General features: G+C 49.0%; 2 protein-coding genes across 12 annotated transcripts in view; one reads left to right on the top strand and one right to left on the bottom strand.

Moving 5' to 3' along the window:
• DGCR2 (DiGeorge syndrome critical region gene 2) overlaps positions 1–18767 on the bottom strand; it is a 69439-nt gene extending 50672 nt beyond the window's left edge. For 5 of the 11 annotated variants that reach the window (XM_033439578.2, XM_033439579.2, XM_049698506.1 and 2 more), the window contains exon 1: positions 18489–18765. In XM_033439578.2, the coding sequence (XP_033295469.1) occupies positions 18489–18567 (79 nt within the window). In that variant the 5' untranslated portion in view covers positions 18568–18765. Of the gene's footprint in view, positions 1–18488 lie in introns of all 11 variants that reach the window. The other 6 variants (XM_033439574.2, XM_033439581.2, XM_033439577.2 and 3 more) reach the window with 3 other exon arrangements.
• A 2224-nt stretch (positions 18768–20991) lies between these two features.
• Positions 20992–22448, top strand: TSSK1B (testis specific serine kinase 1B). Its single transcript, XM_004276007.4, has one exon. The coding sequence runs from the start codon at positions 21143–21145 to the stop codon at positions 22247–22249; it is 1107 nt and encodes a 368-aa protein (XP_004276055.1). The 5' UTR covers positions 20992–21142; the 3' UTR covers positions 22250–22448.
• The last annotated feature ends 35 nt before the right edge of the window (positions 22449–22483 follow it).

Genomic DNA, 22483 nt, shown 5'->3' with positions numbered 1-22483 from the left:
CAGGTTTTCTCTAGTTGTGGCGAGCGGGGTCTACTCTTTGTTGCAGAGCACGGGCTCTAGGCGCACAGGCTTCAGCAGTGGCAGCATGCGGGCTCAGTAGTTGTGGCACGCGGGCTCTAGGGCATGCAGGCTTCAGCAGTTGTGGCTCACGGGCTCTAGAGCGCAGGCTCAGTAGTTGTGGCACATGGGCTTAGTTGCTTCCCAGACCAGGGATCAAATCCGTGTCCCCTGCACTGGGCAGGTGGATTCTTAACCACTGTGCCACCAGGGAAGTCCGGGATTTTAATGTATTGTTGAATTCGGTTTGCTAATATTTTGTTGAGGATTTTGGCATCTATGTTTATCAATGATATTGGAATGTAATTTTCTTTTTTTGTGATATCTTTGTCTGGTTTTGGTATCAGGGTGATGCTGGCCTCACAGAATGAGTTCAGAAGTGTTCCTCTCTGTAATTTTTTTGAATAGTTTGTGAAGGAAAGATATTAACTCTTCTCTAAATGGCTGGTAGAATTCACCTGTGAAGCCATCTGGTCCTGGACTTTTGTTTGTTGGGAGTTTTTTTTTTACTTACTGATTCAATTTCATTACTGGTAATTGGTCTGTTCATATTTTCTATTTCTTCCAGGTTCAGTCTTGGGAGATTTTACATTTCTAGGAATTTGTCCATTTCTTCTAGGTTGTCCATTTTATTAGCATATAATTGTTCATAGTAGTCTTTTATGATTCTTTGTATTTCTGTGGTATCAATTGTAATGTCTCCTTTTTCATTTCAGATTTTATGTGGGCCCTCTCTCTTTCTTACTGATGAGTCTGGCTAAAGGTTTATCAATTTTGTTTAGCTTTTCAAAAACCCAGCTCTTAGTTTCATTGATATTTTCTATTGTTTTTTAGTCTCTATATTTTATTTATTTATGCTCTGATCTTTCTTCTTTCTTTCTACTAACTTTGGGTTTTGTTCTTCTTTTTCTAGTTTCTTTACATTGTTTGAGATTTTCTTATTTCCTGAGGTAGCTTATATCATTATAAACGTTCAGAACTGCTTTTGCTGTATTCTATAGATTTTGGATCATTGTGTTATTTTTTATTTATTTTTGGCTGCATCAGGTCTTAGTTGCAGCACGCAGGATCTTTTGTTGCAGTGTGTGGGCTTCTCTCCAGTTGTGGCGCGCGAGCTCCAGATCACATGGGCTCTGTAGTTGCAGCACGCAGGCTCTCTAGTTGCGGTGTACAGGCTTAGTTGCCCCACGGCATGTGGGATCTTAGTTCCCCAGCCAGGGATCGAACCCACGTCCCCTGCATTGGAAGGTGGATTCTTAACCACTGGACCACCAGGGAAGTCCCTGGATCACTGTGTTTTTGTTTTCATTTATCTCCAGGAATTTAACACTTTTATTTCTTCAATGATCCATTGGTTGTTTAGCAGTATATTGTTTAGCCTCCACATGTTTGTGTTTTTTGTATTTTTTCTTGTAGTTGATTTCTAGTCTCATAGTATTGTGGTAGAAAAAGATGCTTGATATGATTTCAGTCTTCTTAAATTTACTGAGACTTGTCTTGTGGCCTGGCATATGGTCTATGCTAGAGAATGTTCCATGTGCACTTGAAAAGGATGTGTATTCTGCTGCTTTCAGATGGAATGTTCTATATAGGTCTATTAAGTCCATCTGTCTAATGTGTTGTTTAATGTTGTTTAAGACCAGTGTTTCCTTACTGATTTTCCTTCTAGATGATCTTTCCATTGATGAAAATGGGATGTTAAAATTCCCTACTATTATTGTGTTACTATCAATGTCACCCTTTATGTTGTTTTATGTACTTAGGTTGCTCCTATGTATATATATATATATATATATATATATATATATTGTTTAAGACTTTTTTTTTTAATGTGGACTGAATTTTTAAAGTCTTTATTGAATTTCTTACAATATTGCTTCTGTTTTATGTTTTGGTTTTTTGGCCCTGAGGCATGTGGGATCTTACCTCCCTGACCAGGGATCGAACCCGCATCCCCTGCATTGGAAGGTGAAGTGTTAACCGCTGGACCGCCAGGGAAGTCCCTGGGTGCATGTATATTTACAACTGTTATATTTTATTCTTGGATTGATCCCTTATTATGTAATATCCTGTCTGTCACTTCTTCCAATCTTTGTTTTAAAGTGTATTTTGTCTGATGTAAGTATTGCTACCTCAGTTTTCTTTTCATTTCCATTTTCATGAAATACCTTCTTCTATCCCCTCACTTTCAGTCTGTGTGGCTTTACATGTGAGGTGAGTTACCTTTAGGCAGCATATATATGGGTCTTATTTTGTGCATCCACTCAGCTACTCTCTGTTTTTTGATTGGAGTATTTAGTCCATTTACATTTAAAGTAATTATTCATAGCACCTACTTAATTGCCATTTTGTTGACTGTCTTTGAGTTGTTTTGTAGTTCTTTTTTGTTCCTTTCTTCTTCTTTTGCTCTATTCCCTTGTGATTTGATTAATCTTTCATGTTATATTTGGATTCTTTTCTCTTTTTTTGTGTGTGTATTTATTACAGGTTTTTGGTTTGTGGTTATCACGAGGTTTATATATAGATATAGTTAGATAGATACATACATAGATAGATATGATTACTGTAAATTGCTGATCTCGAGTTCAAATGCATTCTAACCTGCATTTTTACTGCCCACCCCTGCACAAAGTTTACTGGTTTGACAACATATTTTATATCTTTTTGTTTTGTGTATCCCTTTACTTATGATGAATATAGGTGATTTTACTACTTTTGTCTTTTAACCTTCCTACTGGCTTCATACGTGGTTGATTTACTACTTTTACTGTGTATTTCTTTTTACCAATTAGATTTTTCCTTTCATTATTTTCATATTTCTAGTTGTGGTCTTTTATTTTCCACTAGAGAAGTCCCTTTAACATTTTTTGTAAAGCTGGTTTGATGGTGCCGAACTCTTAGTTTTTACTTGGCTGTTAACATTTTGATCTCACCATGAAATCTGATGAAAGCCTTGCTGGCTTGCAGAACTGGAGTGACAGCTATCTCACATCTTAGGTAACATAGATCAGCAATTTCATACAACACTCAAAACATATTCTGATGACAGCCATGGTATAGTATAGCCAGTACATCTCAAGAGAAACAACAGCTATAGCAAAATCAGATTCTTGAAAGTTCATTTTGCATGTGCCAAGCAGTGTATAAAGTGCCTCGAATACATTTTTACATTTAAATCCTTAAGACAAACCCATTAGCTCCTTCAAACAACAGAGCCTTGTGCCTCCTGGGGGCCAGGTACTGTGCTGGATGCAAGCGAGAACAGAAGGAGAAGTACAAGGTCTCTGCCCTCACAGAGCTCAAAGTCTAGTAAGGAGGCAGATCTTCCCAACCATGGAGTAGGCAAAGATTACCATAAAAGAAAAAACTGATAAATTGGACTTCTTCAAAATTCACAATTTCTTTGATCAAAAGCTCAGTAAAGATACCTAGTTCAATGGAACAGAACACAGAGCCCAGAAATAAACCCACACTAATGTGGCCAATTGATTTTTGACAAAGGTACAAAGACAATTCAATGGAGAAAGAATAATATCTCAGTAAGTGGTAGTGAAACAGTTGGAAATCCACATATCAAAAAATGAAGCTCAACTCACAGACATACAAAACAAAATTATGGTTACCAAAGGGGAAAGGGGTGGGGGGCAGGAGCGATAAATTAGGAGTTTGGGATTAACAGATACACACTACTATATATAAACTAGGTAAACAACAAGGACCTATATATAGCATAGAAAACTATATTCAGTATCTTGTAATAACCTACAATGGAAAAGAATCTGAAAAAGAATATATATAATATAAATATATGTATAAACATATATGTAACTATAAATATATATACATATACATATCTGAATCACTTTGCAGTACACCTGAAACTAACACAACAGTGTAAATCAACTATACTTCAAAAAATAAAAAATCCCAGTGCTCTACCACTCAAACAAAAAAACAAAAACAAAAACCCCAGAAAAACAAACCTCAACCCATACCTTAATATTAACCCAAAACAGATCAAGAACTTAAATATAAAACCTAACACTATAAAACTTCTAGGAGAAAATATAAGAAAATCTTTGTGAACCTGCGTTAGGCAAAGAGTGCTTACATTCATCACCAAGAAGAAAAATTATTATAAACTGGACTTTACCAGAAGACAAGTGGTTGCCAGGTGGGACCTCAAGGCAGAGGAGGCACTGACCACAAGGTGCACAAGGGAACTACGGGGGGACAGAAGTGTGTTCCGCATCCTGAGTGTGGTGCTGGTTACATTTGTCAAAGCTCAAAGAATGATATACAGGAAGAGTGAATTTTAGTGTACTAAACAAATAAACAGATGTTTTTAAAAGTACAGTTAAGCAAATGAATGGGTAAGTCACTGACAGAAAATATCTGCAACACATCTAAGAACTTTTGTATATCTGGAATACAAAAAGAACTTCTACAACTCAAAAATAAATATAAATAACGAAAAGGCAAAAAACCTCATACAAGTGAGCAAAATATTTGAAGAAATACTTCTCCAAAGAAGATAAATGAATGGTTAAAAAGGACATGAAAAAGGAGTTCCCAGGTGGTTCAGGGGTTAAGACTCTGTGCTTCCACTGCAGGGAGCATGGGTACAATTCTTGGCTGGGAAACTAAGATCCCGCATGCCGTGTGGCATGGCCAAATTAAAAAAAAAAAAGGACATGAAAAACTTCTCAACATCATCACTCACAGGGAAATGCAATTAAAAAGAACCACCTGGGCTTCCCTGGTGGCACAGTTGTTGAGGGTCCATCTGCCAATGCAGGGGACACGGGTTCGTGCCCCGGTCCGGGAAGATTCCACATGCCACGGAGCGGCTGGGCCCATGATCCATGGCCACTAAGCCTGCGCGTCCGGAGCCTGTGCTCCGCAACGGGAGAGGCCACAACAGTGAGAGGCCCGCATACCACAAAAAGAAAAAAAAAAAAAAAAAAGAACCACCTGATGGGACTTCCCTGGTGGCACGTGGTTAAGAATCCACCTGCCAACTGTTGGTGGGAATGTAAATTGATACAGCCACTATGGAGAACAGTATGGAGGTTCCTTAAAAAACTAAAAACAGAACTACCATATGATCCAGCAATCCCACTACTGGGCATACACGCTGAGAAAACCATAATTCAAAAAGAGTCACGCACCACAGTGTTCACTGCAGCACTATTTACAATAGCCAGGACATGGAAGGAAACCAGGTGTCCATCGACAGATGAATGGATAAAAAAAAATGGCACATGTATACAATGGAATATTACTCAGACATAAGAAGAAACGAAATTGAGTTATTTGTAATGAGTTGGATGAACCTAGAGTCTGTCATACAGAGTGAAGTAAGTCAGAAAGAGAAAAACAAATACCGTACGCTAACACACATATATGGAATCTAAAAAAAAAAAAAAAAAAAAAGGTACTGATGAACCTAGGGGCAGGACAGGAATAAAGACGCATACGTCGAGATTGGACCTGAGGACATGGGGATGGGGAAGGGTAAGCTGGGATGAAGTAAGAGAGTAGCACTGACATATATACACTACCAAATGTAAAATAGCTAGCTAGTGGGAAGCAGCTACATAACGCAGGGAGATCAGCTCAGTGCTTTGTGTCCACCTAGAGGGGTGCGATAGGGAGTGTGGGAAGGAAACGCAAGAGGGAGGGGATACGGGGATATATGCATACATATAGCTGATTCACTTTTATACAGCAAAAACTAACACAACATTGCAAAGCAATTATACTCCAATAAAGATGTTAAAAGAAAGGGAGAGGGAGGGAGGGAGAGAGAGAGAGAGGAAGAGAGGAAGAGAGGAAGAGGAAGGAAGGAAGGAAGGAAGGAAAGAAGGAAGGAAGGAAGAAAGAAAGATAAAGAAAGAAAGAATCCGCCTGCCAATGCAGGGGACACAGGTTCGAGCCCTAGTCCAGGAAAATCCCACATGCCACGGAGCAACTAAGCCCGTGCGCCACAACTACTGAGCCTGCACTCTAGAGCCCACAAGCCACAACTACTGAGCCTGTGTGCCACAACTACTGAAGCCCGCACACCTAGAGCTCGTGCTCCGCGACAAGAGAAGCCACTGCAATGAGAAGCCCACGCACCGCAACCAAGAGTAGCCCCCACTCGCCGCAAATAGAGAAAGCCCACGTGCAGCAACAAAGACCCAACACAGCCAAAAATAAATTAAAATAAATTTTAAAAAAATAGCACAAGCACTCTGAAAAAGCATCTGGCAGTTTCTTATCAAGTTAAATCTTGTTTTATTTGATAGAGTTTTAGAAGCCTTAGCTAGTGCAATTAGGCAAGAAAAAGAAATAAAAGGCATCCAAATTGGAAAGGAAGAAGTAATATTATCTCTCTTCACAGCTGATGTGATCTTGTAGGTCATGTCTAAAGATCACACACACACACACACACACACACACACACAAACTGTTAGAACTAATAAACAAATTCAGCCAAGTTGCATACAAAATAAACAAATTCAGCAAAGTTGCACAGCAAAGTTGCAACACACAAAAATTAGTTGTGCTTCTATACACTAACAATGAACAACCTGAAAAGATAATTAAGAAAACAACTCCATTTACAATAGCATCAAAAAAAAAAAAATTCAGCAATAAACTTAACCAAAGAGGTGAACGACTAGTACACTAGTAAACAAACTACAAAAGATCGCTGAAATTAAAAAAGACACAAGGGGCTTCTCTGGTGGCGCAGTGGTTAAGAATCCGCTTGCTAATGCAGGGGACACGGGTTCGAGCCATGGTCCGGGAAGATCCCACACGCTGCAGAGCAACTAAGCCCGTGCGCCACAACTACTGAGCCTGTGCTCTAGAGCCCACGAGCCACAACTACTGAGCTCACGTGCTACAACTACTGAAGCCTGCGTACCTAGAGCCCATGCTCTGCAACAAGAGAAGCCACTGCAATGAGAGACCCGCGCACCGCAACAAAGAGTAGCCCCCGCTCGATGCAACTAGAGAAAGCCCACATGTAGCAGTGAAGACCCAATGCAGCCAAAAATAAATAAATAAAATAAATAAATTTATTTAAAAATATATAATAAAGAAGACACAAATACGGACTTCCCTGGTGGTCCAGTGGTTAAGACTCCATGCTTCCACTACAGGGGGCATGGGTTCAATCCCTAGTTGGGGAAGTAAGATTCCACATGCTACGTGGTGCAGCCAAAAAAATAAAAAAGATAGAAATAAACAGAAAGACATCCAATATTCATGGACTGGAAGACTTAAGAGGTCAATACTGGGACTTCCCTGGTGGTGCAGTGGTTAAGAATCCGCCTGCCAATTCAGGGGACACAGGTTTGATCCCTGGTCCGGGAAGATCCCACATGCCGCAGAGCAACTAAGCCTGTGTGCCACAACTACTGAGCCTGCACTCTAGAGCCCATGAGTCACAACTACTGAAGCCTGCTCGCCTAGAGCCCGTGCTCCGCAACAAGAGAAGCCATTGCAATGAGAAGCCCACACGCCGCAACTAGAGAAAGACCGCGTGCAGCAATGAAGACCCAACAAAGCCAAAAATAAAGAAAATAAATAAATTTCTAAAAAAAAGAGGTCAATACTACCCAATCTACAGATTCAATACAATCCTTATCAAAATGCCAATGATTTTTTTTTTTTGCCAAAAGAGAAAAATTCATCCCAAAATTAATGTGAAAACTCAAAGGACCCTGAACAGCCAAAACAATCTTAAGAAATAAAAATGAAGCTGGAGGCCTCACACTTCCTGATTTCAAAACATAGTAAATTACAAAACTACAGTAAACAAAACAGTGAGTGGCATAAACAATGACATATAGGCCAATGGAACAGATTAGACAGCCCTGAAACAAATCCTCACATATACAGTAAAATGGTCTTTGAGAGAGTAGCAAGGTTACACAATGTGGAAAGGATAGTCTCTTCAACAAATAGTGCTGAGAAAAGTGGACATCTACGTGCAAAAGAATGCAGCTGTACCCTTACCTTATACCATATACAAAAATTAACTCAAAATGATTAAAGACTTAAATATAAGACCTGAAACTATAAAACTCCTAGAAGAAAACATAGGAGAAAAGCTTCATGACATTGGATTTAGCAATGGTTTCTTGGATATGACACCAAAAGCACAGGCAACAAAGGCAAAAGTAGACAAAGGGGACTACATCAAACTTAAAATAACAACAAACTAAAAATGCAACCTACAGAGTAAGAGAAAACATTTGCAAATCATGCATCTGATTACAGGTTAGAAACCAGAATATATAGAAAACTCCTAAAACCCAACAGCCTAAAAACAACCCAATTCAAAGACAGGCAAAAGACTTGTTCCACTAATGTCCTTTTTCCATTCCAGGATCCAATCCAGGACACCACATTGCAGTTAGTATTACAAAGGAATTTCTTCTCTTTAAAAAAAATATTTATTTATTTTTGGCTGCATTGGGTTTTAGCTGCGGCACGCAGGATCTTTCGCTGCCGTACGCGGGCTCTTCATTTCGGTGCGCAGGCGGTGCGTGGGCTTCGCTCTAGCTGTGGCGCACAGGCTTAGTTGCCCCACGGCATGTGGAATCTTAGTTCCCCGACCAGGGACTGAACTGGCAGCCCCTGCATTGCAAGGCGGATTCTTAACCACTGGACCACCAGGAAAGTCCCACAAAGTAATTTCTAATATACTCCATCAGTAACAAAAGGTAACAAAATAAAAAACATTAATAGCATTTATTAATGCTAAAATCTAAATAATTTAATTGTAATAAATTTTACTTGGCCTTTCTCTCCACTGCTGCTGACTGGTTGTCTACTCAACATACATAATTCTCTTCATACCATAAAAGCAAAACTGGAAAAAATATTTTAAGCAAACAGCAATATATACTAATGAGAGTTGACATGTTAAAACTATAAATATCTACTCCTAAAATGATACTTTAATTTACCCAGGAAAATACTACAACCCACTGGAAAAAGAAATGTTTCCTTACCAATTAGTGTGATGAAATAGAAGCTTGGTATAATAATGAGATTATAGTAAATACTTTTCTCAATATTATTTGTTTAATAAATGTGGTTTCAAATCAATACAGTTTTGAACCTAACTGTTTAACAGACACACATAAGAGAAGAGAATTAATCCAAATAGCTTTTGGACTCAGTACTTTGAGTACATACCATCAGTCTAAAGACAAAAAAAGAGCTGGAGGGCTTCCCTGGTGGCGCAGTGGTTGAGAGTCCGCCTGCCCATGCAGGGGTCACCAGTTCGTGCCCCGGAGCGGCTGGGCCCGTGAGCCATGGCTGCTGAGCCTGTGCGTCCGGAGCCTGTGCTCGCAACGGGAGAGGCCACAACAGTGAGAGGCCCACGTACCGCAAGGAAAAAAAAAAAAAAAAGGAGCTGGAAAAGAAAAAAAATTCCCAAACTCTAACTCAGTCAGTCTGCTGTTGGTAGTGGTAACAGGTATAGCACTCCTGAAATGGTTTTCTGTGCACTGTGGGAATAAGAAAATAGTAAATCTACTGATGTCGGCAGCTCCAGTTCTATTGTAGAAAAAGGGCGATACCAATATGAACCAGGGAAAGGAAGCAAGACCCTGGGATGCTGGGTTGGAACTAAAGATACAGTATGAACTTACAAACAAAGAGACTCACACGGACACACCCATACGCCCACACTACAGAGAGGGACACACGCCCCAGCTGGACCGAAAGGTCTAGCGGCAGCAAGGTCCTCTTGGCGATGAACACGCCTAGCACCAAAATCTTGGTTTCTCCAAGAATACCATCTCCCACTAAAAGGAACCAGTGCTCCGTGGAAAAATGCTGGGGGCAGGAAAGATACAAGATGAGCTTGGTAATGAGGAATGTTCAACAGCGCTTGGGGCATGTCAGAAGGATACAGGAACCAGCCTGAAGGGGTTCCCACTGCCCAAAACAACTGCAATATAATCACCAAAATGAATGACAATAATGACTATCATGCATTGAATAAGAAGAATCCATGAGTCCATACCGATGTTAAAGAGGAAGAACAAGCTTTTTTACAGTAGACTAGTACTAAATGAAAAAGGAATAAGAGAAAACCATCATTTAGCAATCATCACAGCAATAACTGATTCAGGCAAGAATCATCAATAGATGCTTAAAACCACTGGGCCAGGGCTTCCCTGGTGGTGCAGTGGTTAAGAATCAGCCTGCCAATGCAAGGGACATGGGTTCGAGCCCTGGTCTGGGAAGATCCCACATGCCACGGAGCAACTAAGCCCGTGAGCCACAACTACTGAGCCCATGAGCCTAGAGGCTGTGCTCTGCAACAAGAGAAGCCACCACAATGAGAAGCCCGCACACCACAATGAAGAGCAGCCCCCACTCACTGCAACTAGAGAAAGCCCGCACGCAGCAACGAAGACCCAATGCAGCCAAAAAAACCCACAAAAAAACAAAAAAAAACCCACACAGGGCCAGGTGATCTGTCTCCCTAACGAGTACCTGCTGACCACAAAGGGGGAAAGAAAGCCACCTTTCCAGTTGAGAAATGCAGTCAAAGCCACCTCACCACATGGCCACAGTTAACAAGGCCATTCCTGGGAGAAGCTGCCAGCTGTGCCCAGGATGCACGCGCTGAAGGGGACTCAATGTCTCGGGGGATCACTCCTGCCAAAGAGGCGGCAACTGAATCTGACCATGAGGAAACAATCTGATAAACCCATAAGGAGGAATATTCCAAAAAATGGCCAGCCTGTACTGTTTAAAAAGTCCACACCACGAAAGACAAAGAAAGCTAGGGAACTGTCCCAGATTTCAGAACATCAAATGCACATGACGATTAAATGCAGTAGATGATCCCGGGCTGGATCCTGAATTGGGGGGAAAAATGTGTGGTGAATGGGACAACTGGCAAAGTGGGGATATGGCTCATGGTACTACCCCCGTGTTAGCAGTCCTAAACGTGCTTCCAGGAGAATGGCTTGTTCTCAGGAAATAGGGGAAAGGAACTTAGAAATGAAGGGTCATGTCTGTGTGTGCAGATACATTTCATCTCTGGACGTGCGCGCGCACACACACAAAAAGCGTGCAGATGTGGGACGAGTCAGATGTCACAATCGGTAAATTTAAGTGAACTGTATACAGTTGGAGTTCACAGTACTATTTTTGCAACTTTTCTAGAAGCATGAAATGTTTTCAAAGTTAAAAAAGTTTTGGAAAAAGAACGAGGTAACCCTCTGCCTTCCTCTGAAGGAAGATACTTTGAAATCTTAATTCTTTTTGGAATTAAGGCTTCTTCATGCCAATAAAACATGCAGATCATTGGATCTTAGGATTTGCTTTCACTTTTGCCAGTAAGGCACCTCACAAATGAGTAATTTTGTTCATGTCAAAGTTCCTCTAGTAATTTTGTTCATGTCAAAGTTCCTCTAGTAATTTTGTTCAGGTCAAAGTTCCTCTAAATGGTCACTCTGAGTCTAAATTATCCTTGGTGAAATTATGTCATTTAGGTAAATAAGCACACGAATTAGAGTTATAGCATAAATACATGTAAAAACCAGGAGTCGACCTGGAGCTGCTGCAGATGGTTTTAGGCTGAGACAAGCCCACGAGATCAGATCCTCAGCACCTGCCACCATCTCCAACTGTGCAGCTCTCTAAATTGCAGCTTCGGGTTGAGGAAAAGTTGTGATAAGAGGTCCCCTGGAAGAAGGCCCCGCATGCAAAACAAGACTGAGGAAAGTTCTTAGAAAGGCTTGTCTTAAAAAAAAAAAAAAAAAAAGAATGAAGTAAAGCTGTATGGACTTACCCACAAAGACCTCCAAAACACTGTCAATTGGAAAAGTAAAAATAAAAACTTGTTAAAAAAAAGTATAATTCTGGGCTTCCTTGATGGCGCAGTGGTTGAGAGTCCGCCTGCCGATGCAGGGGACGCGGGTTCGGTGCCCCGGTCTGGGAAGATCCCACATGCCGCGGAGCGGCTGGGCCCGTGAGCCATGGCCGCTGAGCCTGCGCTCCGCGGCGGGAGAGGTCACAACAGTGAGAGGCCCACGTACCGCAAAAAAAAAAAAAAGTATAATTCCATTTACATAAAATAATGTATGAATTTTTATAAGTGTGAAAAAAAACCCGCCATCATATTTCCAGACTGTGCTGGGCTTTTCCACAGCTCACACACCGGTCTGGACCCACGTCCTTCGCACGGATGGGGTGGAGGAGAGAATCTGAAGAACCTCTCCCTTCCAGAAGTGGCCAACAGACCCCCAGACGGCTGCTGCAGAGCCCGCCGCATCCTTTCCAGGCCCTTCCAGGCCTCCCGTTCCATCTCATATGACCATGAAGCTCTGTGGGTAACTGACCGACCCAGGGACCCTAGGAAGTCGCGAGTGACACATGAAAAGGCCCCCACGTCAGTAGACACGGTGGCAAGTGCGCAGGGGGTCCTAGAGCCTTACATCTCCAGACCGACCCTCCGGAACGCCATCACGGTGGCTCCTGCCCCCTGTCCAGTGCCTCGTGGAACCCCAGGCAATCCTCCCCACAGCGACCAACTGCAAAGGAGGGTCCCCAGGGAGGAAGGAGGCTTCCCAGCAGGGCAGGGACTCAAGGTGGACCCGGAGGCCCTTGTAGTACAGCATCCACACAGGGCTCTCTCAGCCCCCGCCTGTCCAACATGGAGCTGTCAACAGCTGAGGACAGAAAGACAGACCACAAGTTGATTGGACTGACAGCTCGCAGCCAGGGGCCCGGAAGCCAGCCTACAGCAAGGGACTGGAAGGGGCAGGGGCATGAAGGACAAGAGCCAGCTCCGGTGACTGGAGCAATGGCCACGCCAGGTGGAGAGGAGGGAGAGAAGGCAAGAGGCGAGCGTGTGCGGCCCCCACACCCGTCGGCTCTCGAGCGAGGCCAGTGTAGTGCGCCAGCCTGGGAAGGGCGGGCCACGTCCTTGGGCAGAGGGCACAGCCATCGGTGGGGCAGCCTGCCCCCCCCAGCCCCTCGCAGCCCCCGCCTGGGCGGCTGGTGAGCTTCTTCAGTGAGGACCCACAGCGATGAGAAGTCTCACCTGCCCTCACCTCTCAGGGCAGCTCACGCCTGCAGGAACGATCCTCCCCCCAACAGCGTGAGGCCCGGGCCAGCTGGCTCTGCAGCAGGCCCCCCCGAGTCCCTGGTCCTTGCCACCCACACCAGGGCAGCTGCGAGGCCCGCTGGCAAAGGGAGCCGTTGCTCTTTATGTCAAAATATAAACAGCCATTTGTGCATTTGTTCAATAACTGATTTCTGAGCACCCACTCTGTGCCAGACCAGGCCCAGGAGACCCAGCATGCATGTGACAAAGAGCAAACCATGTCAGCGTGAACAATCCTGGCCCTGTCCAAAGTGCTGTGACTGTTTGGGGGGCTCTGGGCAAGCCACCCCCCACCTCCAGTGGCAGCTGGACTCAGCGCTCACGAAGCATCAGGCACTGGTCACAGCCACTGCACTCCCTGCCTCCGAGTCGGGGGGCTCTCCCGAGAAATATGTCCTCGTGTGCTGGCACGTCCACGCTCTCAGGGGGTCCTACACTCCCTGAATGCAATTCATGGATAATGCTCACAGCTTCTGTGGAGCATTTGCTTTACATCTTTACACTTTTTAGAACTTGATACCAATCCACTTTCATTCTCATATCTCCACAAAGTACATACACTCTGTTATTATGTCCATGTCACAGATGAGGAAACTGAGGCAACGAGAAGGCACACAGTGGGCAGCAGAGTGGGGCCAGACCCTGGACAGTGCAGCACTAGGCTTCTTGTTCTCAAACCACCACCCTGGACTCACCTGGATCCAGCAGAAGCTCCAGGGAAGCAACCCCAGACCTTGGCTTTCCTCTCTCCCAGATGGATGCCCAGAAGCCCCAGAACACTCTGGGACCCCGGGTCACCACGCTCCGACCACGGCCCACAGGCCATTCACCCTCCCCTGGACTTGCCCTGCAGAGGCTGACAGGGCCAAGCTTGGAGCCGCAGGAGAAGATGTGACTTCTTTCATGAAACATCCCAGGTCAATAACAACATTGCAAGCCCACCCATCACTCTGACTGGCAAACAAACTACCGGTCCAAAATTGGGCTCTTGGGATCACACTGGCCTGCTCCGCAGCCTGGAAGGGGAAGGGGCCGCTCACCAACTCCTCAGCACCCAGACACCAAGCACAGGGACAAGGGAGCAGCCCAGCAGCTGCTGGAGGAAAAGACGTTTAGTGGGCCCCTGCTATCTCCCAGCTCCTAAACGCTGTCACTGACACACTGCACTCAGAGTCAACTACCAGGTATCGCCCTGTGCCCAGTGCCAGGGAGGCAGAAGACAGTGTGAGCTATGGGATCCCCACCGGTGCAGGGCAGCCCAGTCAGTGCTGCTGCTCACGGGTGGGGGGAAGTCAGGCCTGAGAGGGACAGGGAGGGCGGCGATGACAGCAATCTGGGCCAGAGAAGCCACAGAGGCGCACACACATGTGCCAAAGTGCAGCAGCCACACACCCCTCACTCCTGAGACCAGAACCACCAAGTGAAACTCTACCCCTGACTCAGGCTCTGGGGCCAAGCAAGCTTTGGCTGCAGTGCTGCCTTTCCCCTTCGCCACGGTGACACGGCGCCCGCACACAGCATGCAGCAGGCAGGGAGGCATCACTATTCATCTCTGCTCTCAGCACTGGCCAGAGTGATGGGGGGGAAGGGTCACAACATCTTCCACTTACTCTCAAATGGTTCAGAAAACAACCATGTGTGCACCTGCATATATACACACGTGCACACGTACACACATGCCCTCAGGGCAGGGAGAGTGGGGGTAAGGCAGATGAGGCAATATGCTAACAGGGAGGTCTGGGCAGAGGATGCGCAGGGCTCTTTGCACTAATTTTCTCCCTGCAACTCTTCTGTAAGTATGAAACCATTTCCCAGCAAAATATTTCTTTATAAAAAAAAAAAGAACAATTCATTAGCTAGTGAGATTGGAAAGTCTATTATGCTACTTTCCAAGTAAAAAGAATCCAAGTGTTAGGCCCAAAGCCCCATCTGTCACCAGGACAAGCTCGGCAGTGCTGTGGGTTGGGGCTGAGCAGGGGCTCCAAACTCGGGAGGCGCCTGGCAAGCTCCGGGCAGACTCCACTTTCCAGCTCCGTCTGTGAGCTTTGGCCACATCTGCTTGTGAAATATCCCCCCTCTTCCTGTTCACTAACCCATGTGCCGCTCCAGAGGCCACAGGCACTGGCTGGCTCACTGAGGATTTGTCAGTTCGGCACAGCCAGCAGGAGGGGTCCCGAGTGGCACAGGGGACAGAACCCTGAACTAGGAGCCAGCCCACCACACACACCCTGGTCTGTGCCCCAGCTCTGCTGCTCCTCAGCTGTGTGACCTCATGCACATCACTGGCCTCTCCCAGCCAGCTTCCCAGAAGCACAAGGAAGACAGCGTCCCCTATCAGGCCAAACAGGTGAAAACAAGCTCTTCCAGAACTGCGGCCTCAGCTCACTCAGTGAAGGCAAGTACATGGTGGGGTCATCCTGGATGGAGCTGTGGCCAAAACCATGGCAGGATTTCCTTTCGTAACTGAAGCTAGAAAAACACGGTTTTAGAACACTTGATGCTGCATTCCCTGAGAATGGGATGCAGATGGAGAAAGGTCACTGCGATGGTATCGCAGTCGGTGGCCCCCAAATGCCCCTCCATGTTTGTCACCCCTCGAAGAGGTCCCCACCCTTTTTTTCTCACCACAGCCCCAGAGTATACAACACACACCACTGTCATTCATGATGCCTGATCACAGCAGGGACCTGAGAAGAGGGCTGGTTCTAGCCCTCAGATCAGAGTATTCAGATGGAAAAAGTTCTGCACCCTCACCTGGAGAACCACTGGGTGGATCAGGGGAACAGAGGTGGCCTGGGAGTCCACAGCTGGTGTTAAGGACAGACAGGGCAGGACATAGACAGCTGGAAGGAAAAGAGCCAAGGGTGCATGATGGCGGACAGACCAGACTTCTAGGACTGAAACCTCATCCCAGCCACCTGGTGTCATGAGTTCTGTTTCATTTCCCCCATCTGTAAAATGGAGGTAGCAACAGTATCTAACCCACAGGGATCACCTGAGTGCCCCTGGCATATAACGCATCCTCAATCAACCAAGATCAAACATGCATTTAAAAGACATTGTGGGGAAAAAAAATAAAAATAAAAATAAATAAATAAATAAAAGACATTGTGGGGACTTCCCTGGTGGCGCAGTAGTTAAGAATCCGCCTGCCAATGCAGGGGACACGGGTTCGAGCCCTGGTCTAGGAAGATCCCATATGCCGCGGAGCAACTAAGCCCGTGCGCCACAACTACTGAGCCTGCGCTCTAGAGCCCATGAGCCACAACTACTGAGCCCGAGTGCCACAACTACTGAAGCCCACATGCCTAGAGACTGTGCTCCACAATAGAAGCCACCACAACGAGAAACCCATGCACTGCAACGAACACTAGCCCCTGCTTGCCGCAACTAAAGAAAGCCCGCGCACAGCAACAAAGACCCAACACAGCCAAATACATAAATAAAATAAAAAATAAAAGACATTGTGGCAGAAGGTCAAGTTCAGCACTTTCCTGTTCCACTCTGTGAAAGGCCTCACACCCTAGCCTGCATCAGGGGAGCCAAAAGTGCTCCACCTGGCAGAAAGCCTCCTGGGAAGCAGGTCTGCCTGGTTCCCTCCTCACACCCCAGTGTGGGTCTAAGCCAGGACTCTGAGAAAATGCATGCAGACTAAGACCAGAAAAGCCCCCCTCCCAGGCGCCAGCCAGCAGACCCTGCCTGGAAGGACACAGCACATACAGGTACCCAAGGAGAACATCTGACCCAGAGTGAGACCCACCTTGCTGCCCAACCAAAAGCAGGGAGCCAGTTGGAGCCCCCCAGGTTTTGCAGGGCAACTCAAGACACCACCAGGGGCTGCTGCAAAGTTCTGATGTGGGGAGTCATGGAATGAATAGTATAACTTTGCTCCCTCAACCAGAGCCATCCCCTGCCCCAACTCAGACCTGAGTGTGAGGCCTCCTGAAGTCCCCCCTGCTTTGCAGGGGCACACGGTTAGCCACCTCTGCCACTACCTCAACTCTGCTTCCACACCTGAAGAGCACTCCTACAGGGAGGGTATATTCTCTTCATTTGAGCATCCCTAGTGATGGGCAGGTGGGGAGCCACACCAAGACACTTTCTGAATTGCTCCTGGCCAGCTGGCAGGATATGTGGACAGATGGAAAAGGAGTTGGGGACATCAGTCACATCCATCCACCCAGGGAGGAGATGCTGGACCCGGAACCAGAGACACCCCAAGAAAGACATGTATGACGTGTGGCTTCACCCCTCAGAGTCCACTGACATAATGTGCAAAATCGGGACCCAGAAGTCAGACGGGATGACTCTCACTTCTCCACAGGTATAAACATGTTTTCTAAAGAACATAATCACAAGAGCCCACAAATCCATTGGCTCTGGTCCCCAAGAGCCCATACAGCACTCTCCTCCACAAGTGCTGGCTTCCGTTCCTACCAGGGCCACCCCACAACCAGTCACCCCACCGTCCAGAGAAGCATCGCTGGACACTCCAGCTGAGTGTGGGCCAGGGTCCTGGCTGCCAAGTGGACACTGGGGAGGAGGCAGAGCACTCCATACAGATGGCAGAGGCAGCAAGAGGTGCAGCGTGCCCAGGCAGGAGCCTGACTGGGGAGGCTGCACACCGCTGTGCTCCCCTGTCTGCTGTACACACCCAGGTCTTAACAGCACCCACACAAGGAGCCCTGGACACTTCTGCCTTCATGGGCCCCTTCCAACATTTAAAAAAAAAATCAAGAACCACACTTTTCAACTGCACCAATATATAAACGAATGTATTTATATGTGCATGTTAACAGTATTTCCTTCCACCTGAAAGTTTAGGGGTTTTTCCTGCTGACTGTAAAAGAAAACATTCTTACAGTCCACCAAAATCACCTTGGACCCCCGGCCTCCTGTGCCTGACAGATAAATCGGCCCTGCATTTGGGGTCTTGATTTCTCGCTGGAGGAGGAGGTACATCAGAAAGAGATAAGGATCGTCCAGGACCTTCTGCTGCCGCGATCCCAATTCCCCACCACAGGCTTCCTTCAGAAAACGCAAGCCCCCGGGGGCTCCAAAAGCATCTGAGGGTCACAGACCAGGAACACCCCCGGTGCCCGGCTCGGCGGCTCCCGGGCCGAGCGACCGTGACCAGCCAGGAGCTTCCAGGAGCCCCGAGCCGCCCCCTCGGCCCCCAGCCTGACCCCCATTGCTCCCGCTCCGTCGACCGCCGAGCGCAAAGTGAGGGCCCGGCGAGGTAGGGGTCCCAGCGCCCCCGCCCCCCGCCCGCGCCCCCGCCCCCACCACTGCGCACCTGGCCGCAGCGGCTCGGTGACCGTGAGCACCAGCAGGAAGAGCAGCAGGAAGGCACCGCTGTCTGCCTTGGGCACCATTTATCCTCCGTTCATCGTCCCCGGGGCGGCCGCGCGACCCCGCGGGGAGGCCGGGCCGGGCCGGGCCGAGGGTCGGGCCGGGCTGGGGCCAGGCCAGGCGAGGACGCTGCGGGAGTAGGATCCAGGGGCCGCGAACAGGCGCGCGCTCCGACTTTGGCCCCGCGCAAGATGGCGGCCGTCTTGCTCGGTCCGCACCGCCCCGCCCCCGCCCGCGCCGCCCGCGCCGGCCAATGAGCGCCGAGAGGGGGTGGGGCCTGCGTGTTCCCCATGCGCAGTGGCCGGAAGGGGCGGGGCCCAAGGGCGGGGCGGTGGCTGAGGGGTGGGCCCTTCGGGGGCGGAACTACGAGGAGTCAAAGGTGCCATTGGCTGAGCAGAGAGGAAAGGCTCGTGGGCGGAGCCTCAGCGACGGGGCCGAGATGACAGACACGGAAGGGGCGGGGCGTAGAGGGGCCGGGGCGGTCCTGGGGCGGGGCCTGAATGGAGGGGTGGGGCCTGAATGGAGGGGCGGGGCGCACGGGAGCCGGTGGGCGGGGTGGGGATGGGCACCGGGTGAAGAGGGCCCTGGGAGACCTAGCGTCTTAACATCTCGTGCACCTGCAGCCCCAGGTCCGGTCAGTGGCCCAAGAGTGCGCCCCAAAGTTGTCTTTTAAAGGCCGAACCGCTGCGGAGAGGGATGAGGAAAACTGGAGGGACCCGGCCTAACCCTGAGGAGGTTCCGGAGGTGGTTCCACCTCGTGAGGAACACGCAGGTGTGGCTTCACGGGCACATACAACTGAAACGTTTCAAACGGATGAGGGAGTAGCCTCAAGGAGGGTCACACAAGGAGAGCTGACAGGGAAGCCCAGATCCTAGAGACGGAGCAAAGCCCCCTGTGGAGGAACGCCGCTGCCCGCACAGCGGGGACAGGAGGACGCAGCACAGCTGCCGCCACAGCAGGCCCGTCTGCACGGAGGGAAGCCGCCAGGGACAGCGCTCCGAGCGCTGGCCGCGCACCTGTCACCATGGGAGGGTACACAGTAGGTGGGGTGTCCCTGACGAGAGAGGAGCAAGTCCTCCAAAGAAAGGACCACCAGCTGCGCACACAAGTGCTTGCCCAGGGTGTCAGGGTGGGGAAGAGGGTGGGGAAGAGGGTGGGGAAAAGGGTGGGGATGGGAGCAGAGAAAAGGGGGAGGGCCAAGGCTGGTGGGCACCCAGCCCAGCCCTGCCCACCTCCAGCCCACCAAATCACTCTCCAGGAGCAGTCACCCCCAAGCCCCTTCAGGGCATGGTCCTCCCGAGCATCCCAGGATTCCAGCCTGTGACATTCAGGGTCATCTGAGAGAGGCACCCACTCCCTCTGGACGGATATGGCCAAAGTCAACCCCAAGGCTAGGCCAGACCTGCCCACTCCTGTCCCCTCAGGGCGTGGCACACAACAGGGGCCCACAGCAGAGGGGCCCCACTGCTGGTGGAAACGGCGATCCCTGTCCAATGCTGCCCTGTTAGCACATCCTCAGGGAGCATTCCCGGGAGAAGCTGCTGCACTGAGAGGAGTCCAGGCCCACCTTCTGCCCCCAGTCCCAGATCTGCCCTGGGAGCCCAGCCAGGGCTATGGATGGTCAGACCCCCAGGAGGGAACTCACAGCCAAGAGCAGAAACCCTTGCCGGTTGTACCCCACAGAGCCGGCCAGCAAAGGTTCGGATGAGGAGAGCAGCACAGGAAAGTGAAAAGTCCAGCAGACCACACAGCAAGCGGGCAGAGCCCCAGCTTCCTAAACTGCATTGACCACTGGGCCAGGATCCTTGCCCCTCCTGACCCACCTCCCCCTTCTCGGCCTTGCTGTGCAGCCAGCAGGCTGCCTGCGTGGACATTATCAAGGGCTTTTAGGGCTGCAGGGAGGGAGAAGAGGTCAGGGACGTTTCCCCCCCACCCCGTGGGGTCCTGTGGCCTCCACCTGAGATCACTGCTTCTGTCAAGTCGGCCCTCCCTGTACTCCTCTTCCCAGGTCCCAGCGACCACCCTTCTTCCAGCGGTCCGTTACTACTCAGGGTTCTCTACACTCTGCTCCATGTTGGTAAATCATCCCCTTATTAAACCCTCCTCAGACAGTCCTAACTTGAGTGTCTCTCCTGTTTCCTGCTGAGACCCAGAGTGATGGGACTGCCTGCCCTGGATTTCCAGGGGTACCCCGGGTTGCAGAAATAAACCCGCCGCTCCACCAGCAGGCCTGGCTCTGGTTTGGAGGCTTGGGCTGACCGATGCATTCCCCACATCCCCCTCCTACCTTGGGTCCCAGCTGAGGATGAGGCCATGCTCCGCTGGCCTTCTGTCTGCTGCAGCCCACTGGCCGGACTTCCAGGGTTCCGAGTCTTAGTGGTTCAGGCCAGAGCCTCATTCCCCAGGGCAGTCCTCCTTTATGACTTCACCCACTGAAGTCACCAGGGAGACAATGCCGAATGTTCCACCCCAGAGTCTTGGCCTCTAGGAGGCAGGCCAGAGGACTCTCTGTCCACAGTGTAAATGAGGACGCCGCTGGCCCATGTCCTGCAGGGATGTAGAGGGCAGCCTCAGGGGCACTGGGTGCTCCCAGCACCATGGATGATGCTGCCGTCCTCAAGCGACGAGGCTACATCATGGGAATCAATTTGGGAGAGGGCTCGTATGCTAAAGTCAAATCTGCTTACTCTGAGCGCCTGAAGTTCAACGTGGCGGTCAAGATCATCGACCGCAAGAAAGCCCCCACAGACTTCCTGGAGAAGTTCCTTCCCCGGGAAATTGAGATTCTGGCCATGCTAAACCACCGCTCCATCATCAAGACCTACGAGATCTTTGAGACCTCCGACGGCAAGGTCTACATCGTCATGGAGCTCGGGGTCCAGGGCGACCTCCTTGAGTTCATCAAGACCCGGGGGTCCCTGCAGGAAGACGATGCGCGCAAGAAGTTCCACCAGCTGTCCTCAGCCATCAAGTACTGCCACGACCTGGATGTTGTCCACCGAGACCTCAAGTGTGAGAACCTTCTCCTCGACAAAGATTTCAACATCAAGCTGTCTGACTTTGGCTTCTCCAAGCGCTGCCTGCGGGATGACAGCGGCCGACTGACAATGAGCAAGACCTTCTGTGGGTCGGCGGCGTACGCGGCCCCTGAGGTGCTTCAGGGCATCCCCTACCAGCCCAAGGTGTATGACATCTGGAGCCTAGGCGTGATTCTCTACATCATGGTCTGCGGCTCCATGCCGTATGACGACTCCAACATCAAGAAGATGCTGCGCATCCAGAAGGAGCATCGCGTCAACTTCCCGCGCTCTAAGCACCTGACGGGCGAGTGCAAGGACCTCATCTACCGCATGCTGCAGCCGGACGTCAACCGGCGGCTGCACATAGATGAGATCCTCAGCCACTGCTGGGTGCAGCCCAAGGCCTGGGGCCTGTCCTCTGCAGCCATCAACAAGGAGGGGGAGAGCTCTCGGGCCACCGAGCACCCGTGGACTCCTGAGCCCAGCTCCGACAAGAAGTCTGCCACCAAGCTGGAGACCCGGGAAGAGGCCCGGCCCAAGGCCTGGGCGGAGACAAGACCTGAGGAGGAGGCACTGGCAGTGCAGGTGTTGAAGCAGTCAGAGGCCATGGGCCTCACCAGCAAGCAGCCCAGCAAGGAGATCAAGGAAGGGGCCCCCCCGCAGCCTTCAGAGACACACACCTAGTCAGGTCTCGCGGCCCAGGGGGCCGGCAGAAAATGAGTTAGAGTTCATGGCCTCAAGCCTGAGCTCCAAAGAAGCCAAGGGACAAGCTGAGAAGGAAGACAGTCCCAGATGAGCCGCTATTTTCGTCAGTTTCTTCCCCCTCCCTTTGACCTTGGTAACTCATGTGGCTAAAGAAGCAATAAATCACTATATTACTGCAGACCCCGAGGTCGGTGTCTTTGCCCTGCGGGCTTT

Source organism: Orcinus orca, chromosome 15, assembly GCF_937001465.1.
Source record: "Orcinus orca chromosome 15, mOrcOrc1.1, whole genome shotgun sequence".
NCBI lineage: Eukaryota > Metazoa > Chordata > Mammalia > Artiodactyla > Delphinidae > Orcinus > Orcinus orca.
Note: the sequence above shows the minus strand (reverse complement) of the source record. Positions and strands in the feature narration are given on the sequence as shown.

What these genes read in the sequence shown, in the direction of transcription:
- TSSK1B (XM_004276007.4), top strand. Translation starts at nt 21,143, where the DNA reads ATGGATGATGCTGCCGTCCTCAAGCGACGAGGCTACATCATGGGAATC.